Below are 14,994 nucleotides of genomic sequence, written 5' to 3'. Positions count from 1 at the left end.
TACAGGCACGCACCACCACGCCTGACTAATTTTTGTATTTTTAGTAGAGAAGGGGTTTCATGATGTTGGCCAGGCTGGTCTGGAACTCTGACCTCAGGTAATCCACCCGCCTCGGCCTCCCATAAAGTGCTGGGATTACAGGTGTGAGCCACCATGCCCAGCCTAGAATATATTTAAACTAAGCATTGTTTAAAATAGATGGGATTCGGCCGGGCGCGGTGGCTCAAGCCTGTAATCCCAGCACTTTGGGAGGCCGAGACGGGCGGATCACGAGGTCAGGAGATCGAGACCATCCTGGCTAACACGGTGAAACCCCGTCTCTACTAAAAATACAAAAAACTAGCCGGGCGAGGTGGCGGCTCCTGTAGTCCCAGCTCCTCGGGAGGCTGAGGCAGGAGAATGGCGTGAACCCAGGAGGCGGAGCCTGCAGTGAGCTGAGATCTGGCCACTGCACTCCAGCCTGGGTGACAGAGCGAGACTCCATCTCAAAAAAAAAAAAAAAAAAAAAAAAAAAAAAAAAAAAAATAGATGGGATTTAGCCAATCCTTAATGCCAGTATATCACATCACATTCCATTCCATTGGAGGTGGATGTTTATGTAAGTTGAGGCTCTCCTATTGGTTACTACACTCTTCTTTAGATTGTGCATGCAGACCTACCCAGAGAAGCCAGTATCCATAGCTTTGGAGAGTTCAAATATTCAATTTTCCGTTCATAAAAAGGTAAGCGAAATACTTGAGTCTCAGTTCCACTAGGACCTTGGACCTTTCGTTTTTGTAAATATTTCACTAATAAACTTGTCTACTCTTTCCCAGATTAGTGAGCCCTTACATTCTATCCTGAGAGGCACATTTTCTCACTACCCCTCAATTTCCTCATTTGTTAAAAGGATAAGAACATCAATCCTACCTTACTACTTTCACAGGACTGGTTAAAGTTAGTTTTCAAAGTGTTTTCTCACTCTGGCTCCTTAATACCCGAACTAGAGTCTGACACAAGAATGACTGCAGCAGAATGTTGGCTGTATTATAATAACAATATTTGTGGAAAGGCTTTGTTAGCTGGAAGCTATCTCAAGTATTATTCTATTTTTTTTTTTTTTTTTTTAGACGGAGTCTCGCTCTTTCCCCCAGGCTGGAGTGCAGTGGCCGGATCTCAGCTCACTGCAAACTCCGCCTCCCAGGTTCACGCCCTTCTCCTGCCTCAGCCTCCCGAGTAGCTGGGACTACAGGCGCCCGCCACCTCGCCCGGCTAGTTTTTTGTATTTTATTTTATTTTTTTTTTGAGACGCCATTGCCTCAGCCTCCCGAGTAGCTGGGACTACAGGCGCCCGCCACCTCGCCTGGCTAGTTTTTTGTATTTTTTTTTTTTTTTTTTTTTGAGACGGAGTCTTCCCTCTGTCGTCCGGGCTGGAGTGCAGTGGCCGGATCTCAACTCACTGCAAGCTCCGCCTCCCGGGTTTACGCCATTCTCCTGCCTCAGCCTCCCGAGTAGCTGGGACTACAGGCGCCCGCCACCTCGCCCGGCTAGCTTTTTGTATTTTTTAGTAGAGACGGGGTTTCACCGTGTTAGCCAGGATGGTCTCGATCTCCTGACCTCGTGATCCGCCCGTCTGGGCCTCCCAAAGTGCTGGGATTACAAGCTTGAGCCACCGCGCCCGGCCAAGTATTATTCTTTATACCCCAATCTCGATTTAGGCCTCTAGGTAACCAAATTCAAGGTAACACCTCATCTTGATGGTCGCCAAGGGATAGGTGGAGGGACTGCAGCCCCTTCCCCACAAACAATTCCAATAAAAACATTGTTGTGCAAACAGAGCTTCATGACCAGTTCCCTGGGCCAGCTGCTCACCAGATTACCACTCCCAAACTCCCTTTTCTTCGGAAATACTGCGCCTGCTGTATAACTTTTTGTAGGGCGCTGTATAACTTTTGAAGTATCTAAGTGATCAGTTCCTACAATGACGTCCTTGGGATATGGTCACGGAACTTTCCAAAGCAGCCTTGGCCTCCATCATGTCCGACAACCTGAGATAAGGCCACGCTACCGGCTAAGAGTTCCGCCAGAGGCCCAGCTCTCAGGAGGCCTCCTTGGTGCCGCCAGTCTCCCGCAGTCGTCCAAGGTAGCAGGCAAATCGGGTAGAAGCAAACTGGCTCGGATTCCGCTTCGGTTTTTCTCCCGGCCGGCGCCACAGGCCCCTCCTCCCGGGGCGGGCTCCTCGGTGCGAGGGCGGGAGGGGCGGAGCCGGTGGGTGCTGCGGGCTCCTCTTCCCAAGGGCGGGCCGCCTAGACCCGGCCGGCTTTGCTGGCGGGGACGGGGCTGGGGGCGGAGCCGGACGCCGCGAGCCCCTCCTCTCGAGGGCCGGCCGGTTTGGCGGCGGCTGCGGAGGGTATCTGAGGCTCGGCTGCCAAGCCGAACGGGCTCTGGCTCCTCCCAGTGGCCGGCCGGGGCGGAAGCAGGAGGCGGGGGCAGCGTGCGCGCTGCTGGTCTCCTCTCCCGCGGCGCTGGGGCCCGCGCTCTGCTGCTGTTGCTCCATTCGGCGCTTCTCTGGCGGCTGGCTCGTCTCCGCTGCCGGCTGCTCCTCGACCAGGCCTCCTTCTCAGCCTTGGCCCGCGGCGCCGACCCTTCCGGCACCCTCCCGCCCCGTCTCGTACTGTCGCCGTCACCGCCGCGGCCCCGGCCCTGGCCCCGATGGCTCTGTGCAACGGAGACTCCAAGGTCAGCGTGGGGGTCCCTGCAGCACCGCATCCCGGCGGAGGCGAGACTCCCGGACCCGGGAGCCACCCCGCGGGGCCCTTCCCCACCCCTTCCCGCAGCCGGTCCGCGCAGCCCTGCGGCCCGGGCAGCCATGTGTCGGAGAGTCCCTGGTCGGGGCCTGTGGCATTTTTTTTCTTGGGAGCGGCGATGCTTTGCTTTGTTGATTCTGTCTGCGTGTCGAGGTCCGGGCGTCGGGGAGGGCATCAGCTCCCGCGGCCGCGCCGATGGCCCCCGCCTCCCCCGCGCCGCTGTGGGGCGCAGAGCCCGCGAGCGCGGCCCGAGGGTGGGGGTAGGGAGGTGAGCAGGCTTATGTGTCTGCGTGTCGTGATGGGGGCTTCCTTGGCTCTCACCCCATCCCTTTGGGAGGCTGGGGGCCTGTTGTGGCGATCCCGTGGCCCGCCGAAGGCAGGGCAGGGTCGAGGCCTCCTGTGCGGCGTTGGAGCTGGGCCGGCCTCTGGTCTTCCCGCCACCCGGTTTCCCGCCTGCCCTCGGCGAGGCCCGCTCCATTTCCCCCGCCGGCCTTGGACTCCGTAGCGGTTAGGTCGGTTCTGGACGAACCCCGCGGGGCTGCACCGTCTTCCCCCTTCCCCCCCCACCGGCCCGCGTGAGGGCTGGTGGCCCCGGGGTCGCGCACTCCGTTCCCCCTCCCCGCTTCCTTCTCAGAGAGGAAAGGGTGTGTGTCCAGGTCCCGCCCCCGTCCAGCTTACTCCCTGTCTAGCTTGCTGGTTTGCGGGGTAACCGGCTTTCCCGCCTTTGGGGTCGCTCCCCGGGATGCGAGTCGTGCCAGCTCGCCCGAGGGCTGGACAGTCGGGAGGTCCGGAGTGCTGGAAAAGTTGCCACCTTGACGTACCCGGCGGGGAGAGCACGTTTGACCGCTGCTGCGCATCTCCTCGCCTCCAACTCACTTTTTTCTTAGACCCTTTCTCGTACTTTCGCCCGCTTCTGAATTGGGCACCTTCGCTTTCACCTCTGTATTAACATTTTCATTGGCCTGGAGTTCTTTCCGACCTTCACTAAGTCAGTTTTGCCTGCGGGAAACCGCGCAGTTTTGAACTGCGATTTACTTGAGTAAGATATATATACCTCCTCCTGTACGCTGTTGAGGGCCTAGCTTTAGGAAAAAACTTAATTAAATTTCATTCGGGAGGTGGGATTATATACTTCGAGTGGGATTTGGTGCTCTACGTCAGATAGTAGTGCCTTATACAGGCAGAATTTTAACATTCTCTTTAAAAGGTGGTGCTCAAGGGTCACATCTTAGGAGGTACTCTTGAATGGTTGCTTAGCACCTGGTAGTAATTCAAAAAGTATTTGTTGAACAAATGAATAAAGATTATAAGGTAGCTGATTTTAACTCTTTTAACCAAGGCACCAGTGGTGCTTGGGTCCGGGGAGCTCTTTCTGAGGGTTGTAAAACTGATGAAGACACACAAAACCTTTAGTTTCTGACCGCAGGAGCAAATGTAAACCTCATTGTTCAGCTCTTTTCCTGCATACTAGTTGACTTGCAAAGCATTTTTCTGTCTAGTTTTGAGCCTGACAACTCATTGGAAAGATTCATCTTTATGCTGATAGATGAAATAACTGGTGTTAGAAGGACTGAAAATTTATGGGCTCTGAAAGATACATAGTGAGTTTTAGAGGAGTATTTTCACAAAACTAAGTGACAGGAAAGTGTTAAGATCTCTTTCCAGAGGATATAGGAGGATTTTTCTTTTTCCTAACTGGTATTTTTTGTTTTGCTCGACTTAGAATTACAAAGATAATCTTATCCGTTTGCTATATTTGAGCCTAAGGTGAATTAATTTTATTTCAAGGTTCTTTATGTTTTATAGCATAATTAAACGTTTTAAAAACTCTGTGAACGATTAGTTGTGGACTGAATTGGAAGCATTTTCAAGAGGAACATCTGGAGAATTAACATATTTCATCAAATCTATGATTATTGTATGTACCCCTGAGGATAAAAAAAGTCCTGACAAACCATAACATGCCATTGATCATAAACATTTTAAGTAAAGAGATATTAAATATGGGAAATACCTTGTATCACCTACTTTATTATGCATATTTCTGAGAGGCCCACCTGGAAATAAGTAGAAGTCTTATTTTGCATAGCCTACCATTGAACCACCTTTCCCTTGGGAGGAAGGGCTTGCTTTGTACATTGATTGGGCCTTTGTGTATCTTAGTTCATAAATTAAAAGTTGGGCAAGAGCTGGTTTTAATTCCTGTTTCTGGTACATTTCAGTTATCAGGATTTTCTGAAACGGCATTTTTGCATGATAGAAACTAGAGAGGGACCTAAAAGCTCTAAAAGCATTTGGGATATTTTAATTATTTTTTATACACAGTACTTTATTTAATTTTTAATTTATATTATTTTTTTGAGACAGGATCTTGCTCTGTCACCCAAGCTGGAGTGCAGTGGTGTGATCACAGCTCACTGCTGCCTTGACCTCCGTAGCCTCATGAGTAGCTGGGAGTACAGGCGTGGGTCACCCCACCCTGCTAATTGTTATTTTTTGTAGAGACAGGTCTCGCTATGTTGCTCAGGCTGGTCTGGAACTCCGGGGCTCAAGCGATCCTCCCACTTCAGCGTTGCGAAGTGCAGGGACTACAGTAGTGAGCCACTGTGCCTGGCCAGCATTTTATTTATTTAAATTTTTTATTTCCGTATGTTATTGGGGAACAGGTGTCATTTAGTTACATGAGTAAGTTCTTTTTTTTTTTTTTTTTTTTTTTTGAGATGGAGTCTCGCTTTGTCGCCCAGGCTGGAGTGCAGTGGCAAGATCTCGGCTCACTGCAAGCTCCACCTCCCAGGTTCACGCCATTCTCCTGCCTCAGCCTCCCAAGTAGCTGGGACTACAGTTGCCTGCCACCTGTAGCTAATTTTTTTGTATTTCTAGTAGAGACGGGGTTTCACTGTGTTAGCCAGGATGGTCTCGATCTCCTGACCTCGTGATCCGCCCGCCTCGGCCTCCCAAAGTGCTGGGATTTACAGGCGTGAGCCACTGTGCCCAGCCATGAGTAAGTTATTTTGTGGTAATTTGTGAGATTTTGGTGCACCCATCACCCGAGCAGCATACACAGCACCCAATTTGTAGTCTTTTATCCCTCACTTGCTTCCCACGCTTTCCTCCTCAGTCTCCAAAGTCCATTGTGTCATTCTTACACCTTTGCATCCTCCCAGCATAGGTGATCAGCTTTTCTTTAAAAACTTTTTATTATGGCAAGGGTGTATTTGACATGGTAACTTTCTTGAGTTTTATTAAGGCAGCAGCATTATCAGAGTAGTGCTTTGGGTGACTTGTCAAGTTTCCTTCTCCTTTCCCCCATCTAAGGGTGAGACTCTTGTTTGGAGTAAAGGTGGTACCTGTCCTATCACCTTCATTGAGAGGTTATGACTAGGTCGTATCATACTTGGATGAAAGATGTTTTATAAACACTCCCTTAGTGATTGCATGTGATACAGAATCTTTAATGGCATTTAATAATATTAATTTTGGCTGGGCGCGGTGGCTCACACTTGTAATCCCAGCACTTTGGGAGGCTGAGGCAGGTGGATCACCTGAGGTCGGGAGTTCAATACCAGCCTGACCAACATGGAGAAACCCCATCTCTACTAAAAATACAAAATTAGCCGGGGTGGTGGTGCATGCCTGTAATCCCAGCTACTCGGGAGACTGAGGCAGGAGAATTGCTTGAACCTGGGAGGCGGAGGTTGCGGTGAGCCGAGATTGCGCCATTGCACTCCAGCCTAGGTAAAAAGCGAAACTCTGTCTCAAAAAAAGTAAAATAAAATAATAATGTTAATTTTAAGTTTGGAATTTCCAAATTTAAGATTTTGAATGGAATGGGAATATAACCTGGGATTTTTATCCAGGATGCACTGAGAATTGAACAACTGTATCAACTTTTGTCACAACTTAGTAAATTGTTTTCTTAGATAAAAGTTAGATTTTTCAGATTTTATTCTGTTAGGATATTCATTTAGAATGGAAGAACTGCTGCAGACAAAAGGAATGGTTTTTAGTGTAGTATGTTCTTAGACTTGAAAGGTTTTGAAATTCCTCCAGGAATCTCAGATGACATTGCCTTTAGCATGGGCCAACTCGTCACTTAAGGAAAACAATTCAGTCTTTTAAGAATTTTTACGAAAAGTATAGACTTGTCCTATACTTGTACAAATGTATTTGATACTTTTTTAAGGTTAATGAATTACACTCCAAAGGATGTTGTTTGAAGTAACGAATAATTATTTGCTACCCAGAATAATCAGATTTTACTGTTGTGAGACATTCTTAAACTTTGTTTTCTTTTTCTTTTTTTTTTTTCTTTTGAGACGGAGTCTGGCTCTGTTGCCCAGGCTGGAGTACAGTGGCATGATCTTGGCTCCCTGCAACCTTCACCTCCCTGGTTCAAGTGATTCTTGTGTGATCCTTGTGCCTCAGCTACCCGAGTAGCTGGGATTACAGGCATGTGCCACCACGTCCGGCTAATTTTATATTTTTAGTAGAGACAGGGTTTCACCCTGTTGGCCAGGCTGGTCTCAGAACCCCTGATCTCAGGTGAGTCTCCCGCCTTAGCCTCCCAGAGTCCTGGGATTACAGGTGTGAGCCACTATGCCTAGCCTTAAACTTTGTGTTTTCTTTTGTTTTGTTTGTTTTTGAGACAAAGTCTTGCTTTGTCACCCAGGCTGGAGTATGGTGGCATGATCTCCCCTTATTGCAACCTCCGCCTCCCAGGCTCAAGCAATTCTCCCGACTCAGCCTCCCGAGTAGCTGGGACTAAATACGCATGCCGCCATGCCTGGCTAACTTTTGTACTTTTTTAGTAGAGATGGGGCTTCACCATGTTGCTCAGGCTGGTCTCGAACTCCTGGGCTCAGGTGATCCGCCTGCCTTGCCTCCCAAACTGCTAAGATTATAGGCATGAGCCACCATGTCCGGCCCTGGCCTTAAACTTTGTTTTTATGCCTCTTTCTAACCTAAAGCATGTTTAGATGCTGAAAATGAATGAAGGTGTCAGGGTTAATGCATAATTCTGAAGCACTTTGTGAATCAACAGAAAAGTAATTGTTTCATAGAATTTTAAATCTCTGTATGGCATATACAATTCTGGGTTGTGTAGAATATTATTCTTTTCATGCTTATTGTGGAATAGAGATGTTTCTGTATTTGCTCAAGAATGATGGTGGTTAAAAAATCGCTTTATTATAGTAAAAACATAACAGTCAATTGGTTTTCTTGTTGGTGGACCCTTGCTATGGCTTCAGGTTCATGGTTTTGAGGACCTAGGAGATTATATAGTTAAGTTTATACACTCATTAAGATTGTTATAGTGTGAAAGGGAGTAAGATCTCTAAACTGGGGCACATGAGCATAAAAAAGAAGGTGTGGAAAATTTAAATTTATAATAATTGCTGTAAAATAAAATAGTAGATTTGCACAATAAAATTGTAGATTTGCACAATACGATTAGTAAGTAAATGGCAAAACTCCTGTAGCAAGAGTGTTCAGATTACTGTCTTCTGTACATTATACACAGGGACGTATAACATCTCTTTCCTGCATGTGTTACACAAATACCCCATATTTCCCAGTGACCCAGCTTATAATGGCCTTGAGGCTCCTGTGCATCTTGCAAGGTGAGGAGTGGCTGTAACACAACTGGGAGGTACACTGAGTAGCTGGCAGGAACAGCAACTTCAGATATTTCTCCTATCATCACCCAAGACTAGATAGAGTTAGCTATCCTTAATTGCCTGTGTCCAGGTGTACTTGATTTTATCAGAAAAGAGTCAGGAAAGATGTGTTATCAGTATTTGGCATTCAGACTGAACGAGAAGTTAAAAGTGAGAACTCTGTTTACTATGCTTAAAACCCACACGACACTAGACAAAGCCATAGCTGAAGGTGGTATTAAATATAAGGTGAAAGTTTAACAAACCCGTCCTATTTTACTTTAATGCAGTTATTCATAGTATGTTGTTAAAAAGAAAAATCTGAGACAAATGTTAAGCTGGGTAGGATACCGGAATAACAGATGTACATCAGGAGAGTCCTGGGCAGACTGGACCATATGGTCACTCCAGTTATAGAGCACGTATTGTTCTGAGTTTGGCTCTGATTTCTCCCAGTGATGTGTATTTAAAATTTGGCTAAAATGTAAGTCTAATGTGTATACATTAGCATTATTTTTCTGAGTTAATTATATAATAAGAGTATTACCCTAAAATTCTTAAAAATTGAGTGTCACTAATTACTTGTTTTTTAAAAGTGGTGAGCCAGCAATACTGAACCTGACTGAGAGGTAAAATAATCTTCTCTAATCTGCCATAACACTTGCAAGGGATGTTTCCCAAACCTTTAAAGCTGCCTGGGCATGTGAAGTTTTCTGTTTAGTTACTCCTGTTTGTCACTGGAAAAACAGTAGCCTTTTACTCTCAAAACTCACAGCAGTCCATGTAAATTTAATTTACTTCTGCCTCATTTGCAATTTGGAGAACGAGTCCCAGTAATTCTCCTGCATCCTATTATGAATGTAAATTTAGGACTCCAGATTTCTAAAATTCTGCTTTGGACAAATTTTGGATCAACGATCTCTGATTAATTTGGGAAATTTTAGATGAACAAAAGTACTTGTAGATACATCATTATTTTGATGTTACTGGTAGTAGTAGAACTTTATTATGCTTTATTATTTCGCAAGCAAATTAAAATAAATTTTAGTCAACATCCACGTCCCCAATCTGGATTCTACCATTTACTTTTCTTTAAAAAGCATTTTTTTATAATGGCATTATTGAGATATAATTCACAGACCATGTACTTTGCTTATTTAAAGTGTCCAACCCCATAGTTCTTAGTGTATTCATAGATTTATATAACCATCACCCCCCATTTGTACAGTTAATTTTAAAACATTCTCATCTCCCCTCCCCCCAAAAATCCTCTGCCCTTTAGCAAGGGCCCCATTTTCCTGCAACCACTCCTCCCTCCCAATCCTAGTCAACCACAAATTCATTTACTGTCAGTAGATTTGCCAGTTGTCTTAGTCTATTGGGGCCGCTAAAACAAAATACCGGAAACTGAGTGGCTTATGAACAACAAAAATTTCTGACAATTCTGAATGCTGAGAAGTTCAAAATCAAGAGACCTGCAGATTCAGTGCCTGGTGAGGGCCCACTTCCTGGTTCATAGAAGTGCTTCCTGCACTTCTATGTGCAAGGTGAGGGGCCCCCCCTTTTTTTTTTTTGAGAGTCTCACTAGTACAGTGGTGCCACCATGCCCAGCTAATTTTTGTATTTTTAGTAGCGACGGGGTTTTGCCATGTTGACCAGGCTGATCATGAACTCCTGACCTCAGGCGGTCCACCCACCTTGGCCTCCCAAAGTGTTAGAATTACAGGCGTGAGCCACTGTGCCTGGCCCCTAGGGCCTCTTTTATAAGGGTACTAATCCTATCCGTGTGGGCTCTGCCCTCATGCTCTAACCACCTCCCAAAGACCTCACCTCCTAATATCACATTGGTGATTAGGTTTCAACATACAAATTTTAAGGGGACACAAACATTCAGACCATAGCACCTATTTTGGACATTTTGTGACTAGAATCTTAAAATATATGGTGTTTTGTGGCTTTCACTTAGCATAATGCTTTCGAGGTTCATCTTGTAGCATGTGTAAGTACTTTATTCCTTTTTATTACCTGCTAATATTCCATTATATGTATACCACCTTATATTTATCTACTCATCAGTTGGTGAACATTGGGTTGTTTTCACTCTGGATATTGTGAATAATGCTGTCATGGACATTTCTGCATAAGTTTTTATCTAGACAAAAGTTTTCATGCTCTTGAGTATATACCTAGGAGTGGAATTTCTGGGTCATATGGTGACTCCGTTTAACGTTTTAGTGAACTGTCAGACTGTTTTCCAAAGCAGCTGCAACATTTTATATTTCTGTCTACTGTGTAGCAGTATATGTTAGGATTCTCCAGAAAAACAGTAGGCTATAGACAGAGAAATAGATAATAGATATGTATATATAGAGAAATATGAGAGGAAATTTGTTAGGGGAATTGGCTGACACGATTATGGAGGCTGAGAAGTCCCACGATAGACTGTCTGCAGGCTGGAGAACCCACCAAGCTGGTAGCATTACTTCGTGTAAGTCCGAAGACCTGAGAACCAGGGGAGTCCATGGTGTAACTCTCAGTCTGAAGGCCTGAGAACCTTGGTGGAAGAGGGTTGGTGAGAGGACGATGGGAGAGTGGCTGCTGGTGCAAGTCCTGGAATCCGAAGCCTATTGGATAATGCCTGCCCACATTGGATGAGGGTCGATCTTCCTTTCTCAGTCTACTGATTCAAATGCCAGTCTCCCCTGGAAACACCCTCAGAGACATACCCAGAAATAATCCTTTACCAGCTGTCTGGGTATTATTAGTCTAGTCAAGTTTATACCTGAAATTAGCCAGCACTATTTCTCCACATCCTTTTTTTTTTTTTTTCCGAGACAGAGTCTCTCTCTCGCCCAGGCTGGAGTGCAGTGGTGCTCTCTCGGCTCACTGCAACCTCCACTTCCCCAGTTCAAACGATTCTCCCACCTCAGCCTCCCAAGTAGCTGGGATTACAGGCGTGCGCCACCACACTGGCTAATTTTTGTACTTTTATTAGAGTCGAGGTTTTCCCACGTTGGTCAGGCTGGCCTCGAGCTCCTGACCTCAGGTGATCCGCCTGCCTCGGCCTCCCAAAATCTGGGATTACAGGCATGAGCTACCACACCTGACCTACTTGACTTTTCGATTATAGCCATCAGAGTAGCTGTGAAGTGGGATCTCATTCTGGCTTTGATTTGCATTTCCCTAATGACTGATTATGTGCATTTTTTCCTGTGCTTGTTGGCCATTTATGTATTTTCTTTGGAGAAATGCCTGTTCAGGTCTTTTGCCCATTTGTTTTTTTTTGTTTTTTTTTTTTTTTTTTTTTGAGGCAGAGTCTCACGGTGTAACCCAGGCTGGAGTGCAGTGGCACAATCTTGGCTCACTGCAACCTCCACCTTCTGGGTTCAAGCAGTTCTCCTGCCTCAGCCTCCCAAGTAGCTGGGATTTCAGGGACCTGCCACCATGCCTGGCTAACTCTTTTGCCCATTTTTAAATTGGATTATTTTTCTTTTTTATTGAGTTTTAAGAGTTTTTTGTTTTGTTTTTTAAGTCTAGAGATGTTTTTTTTTTTTTTTTTTTTTTTTTTTGAGACGGAGTCTTGCTGTCTCCCAGGCGGGAGTGCAGTGGCCGGATCTCAGCTCACTGCAAGCTCCGCCTCCCGGGTTCACGCCATTCTCCTGCCTCAGCCTCCCGAGTAGCTGGGACTACAGACGCCCGCCAGGTCGCCCGGCTAGTTTTTTGTATTTTTTTTTTTTTTAGTAGAGACGGGGTTTCACCGTGTTAGCCAGGATGGTCTTGATCTGACCTCGTGATCCGCCCGTCTCGGCCTCCCAAAGTGCTGGGATTACAGGCTTGAGCCACCGCGCCCGGCCGAGATGTTTCTTATCAATATGATTTGTGATTATTTTCTGCCATTCTGTGAATTATCTTTTTACACTTTCTTTTTTTTTTTGAGACGGAGTCTCGCTCTGTCACCCAGGCTGGAGTGCAGTGGCACGATCTCGGCTCACCGCAAGCTCCACCTCCCGGGTTCACGCCATTCTCCTGCCTCAGCCTCCCGAGCAGCTGGGACTGCAGGCGCCCGCCACCGCACCCAGCTAATTTTTTTGTATTTTTAGTAGAGACGGGGTTTCACCGTGTTTGCTAGGATGGTCTCCATCTCCTGACCTCGTGATCCGCCCGCCTCGGCCTCCCAAAGTACTGGGATTACAGGCGTGAGCCACTGTGCCTGGCCTTTTTACACTTTCTTAATGGTGTTCTTTGAAGCACCAAAACCTTTAATTTTGAGGCTTAATTTATTTCTTTTGTCACTTTCGTTTTTGGTGTCATCTAAAAAACTGTTGTCTAATTCAATGCATATCACAAAGATTTGTGTAATTACCTATGTTTTCTTATAAAAGTTTTATAGTTTTTGCTCTTATTTATGTCTTTGTTTCATTTTGAGATCATTTGTGTATCTTTTCTAAGGTGGATTTAATCTGACTTACGGTTTTTTAACAGACTGGCTCTTAGATTTGGAGACTGTTGGCCTTGTTATTGACACGCTGGCAGAGCTTGACCGTCAGTGCCCCAGAAGGCTGAGGGTAACAGTTGCTCATTGTGGTAGCATCTTTTTATATCAGTTTTGTATCTTCAGTATAAGTTTGTAGAGAGAGGTGGTAGTTTAAAAAACTCACTAATAGGTGTTTTGTTTTGCTTGTTTTTATTGTGGTAAAATGTACATGCAGTGAAGTGTATAGATCTTTAAGTATGTAGTTTGAGTTTTTACATATATGTGTACTCAGGTAACCATCACCCCAATCGATAAAGAACATTTCTGTCACTCACAACATTCCCTTGAACAACAAATAGAATCAGAAGCACTCTGGATTTAACAAAGTGATGTTTTTAAAAAATGCAAACTTGGTATTGGTGCAGTATTTTTAAGTAAAAACTTTTTTCAGTTATTAAAATCTCTATCAGTTTGTCTGTTAGGCATATTACCTTGTCTAATGTGGTATATCTTGGGTTAACCAGGTCTGTATCTCTAGAGGTTAATAGTGCTTCTCAGTGGTTTTTTTTCTCTGATGTCTTTCCTTCATTAGTTACTCCCTTATTAAAAGAAAAAGATAAGTGTGCATTTGTATTTTAATGTCTAAAGCTAAAGAATCAGTGTAATGTTTATCATAAAGACAAAGTCACAGAGATGACCATAATTATAGACATTTTGTACAATTTTGACTTACACTCTTTGTATTTCTGTTGTATATAGCCAGCGAAGGCAGAATCAAAACATGTTATTAATATTTATTTGTTGTATATATTTATGGCGTACAATGTGATGTTTTGACAAAGTATGTTATTAATTCAGAGCCTGCTATGGATGCTTTGATATTAGTTTCTTGGGTTGTTTTTGAGATGGAGTTTTGCTCTTGTTGCCCAGGCTGGAGTGCAATGGCGTGATCTCGGCTCACCGCAACCTCTGCCTCCTGGGTTCAAGCGATCCTCCTGCCTCAGCCTCCCAAGTAGCTGGGATTACAGGCATGTGCCATCACACCTGGCTAATTTTGTATTTTTAGTAGAGAAGGGGTTTCTCCATGTTGGTCAGGCTGGTCTCAAACTCCCAACCTCCAGTGATCCACCTGCTTTGGCTTCCCAAAGTGCTGGGATTACAGGCGTGAGCCACTGTGCCCAGCTTGATATTAGTTTTTTAAATGTTACTTAAGCTGGTGGTAGAAACATCTTCACAAAGGCATGTGATGATACTAATTTTTAAAATTGTACTGTGGCATTTCAGTTAGCTATTGTCACAATAATGCTGATTAACAATCATAAAATGTAAATGGTGTACAAACATAAGCATTTATTTTTTGCTCATGAGTTTGTGGGTCAGCTGACATTGCTCAGCTCCACTTGATCTTGTCCTTTTCCTGAGACTGGTACACTCATGATGTTATGGTGGCAGAAGCCCAAGAGGCAAGTGGAAACACTAAGACTGCTTAAGGCAGCAGGGCCTGGTGGCTCACACCTGTAATCCCAGCAGTTTGGGAGGCTGAGGTGGGCCTTATCACTTGAGCTCAGGAGTTTCGACCAGCCTGGGCAACATGACAAAACCCTGTCTCTACTAAAAATACAGAACATTAGTCAGGCGTGGTGTGCACGCATGGGGGGTCCCAGCCACCTGGGAGACTGAGCTGGGAGGATTGCTTGAGCCTGGGAAGCGGAGGTTGCAGTGAGCTGAGGTCGTGCCACTGCACTCTAACCTGGGTGACAGAGTGAGACCCTGTCTCAAAAAAATAAAATAAAATAAATAAAGACTGCTTAAGGCTTGGCGTACTACGACTTTTGCCCTCGTTATATTGGCCAAAGCAAGTCTTGTGCTTGAGCCCAGTGACAAAGGTGAGGGAAGTATATTCTATCTATAATAGGACAAGCTGTAGACTCAAGTGATAAAATCATAGATACAGGAAATGGTGAAGAATTAGGGCCAATGATGCAGACTGTCATATATGGAAAATTGAAAACATTTGCATAAGTACAGTGAAGAGTATAATGATCCCTCATGTCCCTATCCAGTTCAGCAGTTATCA

General features: G+C 45.3%; 1 protein-coding gene across 1 annotated transcript in view; it reads left to right on the top strand.

Moving 5' to 3' along the window:
* Positions 1-2,355: 2,355 nt before the first annotated feature.
* The window catches only part of GMPS (guanine monophosphate synthase), a 76,725-nt gene continuing 64,086 nt past the window's right edge, over positions 2,356-14,994 (top strand). The window contains exon 1 of the mRNA XM_010365895.2: positions 2,356-2,718. Coding sequence (XP_010364197.1) covers positions 2,692-2,718 — 27 coding nt within the window. The 5' untranslated portion in view covers positions 2,356-2,691. The remainder of the gene's footprint in view (positions 2,719-14,994) is intronic.

Source organism: Rhinopithecus roxellana, chromosome 1 (assembly GCF_007565055.1).
Source record: "Rhinopithecus roxellana isolate Shanxi Qingling chromosome 1, ASM756505v1, whole genome shotgun sequence".
NCBI lineage: Eukaryota > Metazoa > Chordata > Mammalia > Primates > Cercopithecidae > Rhinopithecus > Rhinopithecus roxellana.
Note: the sequence above shows the minus strand (reverse complement) of the source record. Positions and strands in the feature narration are given on the sequence as shown.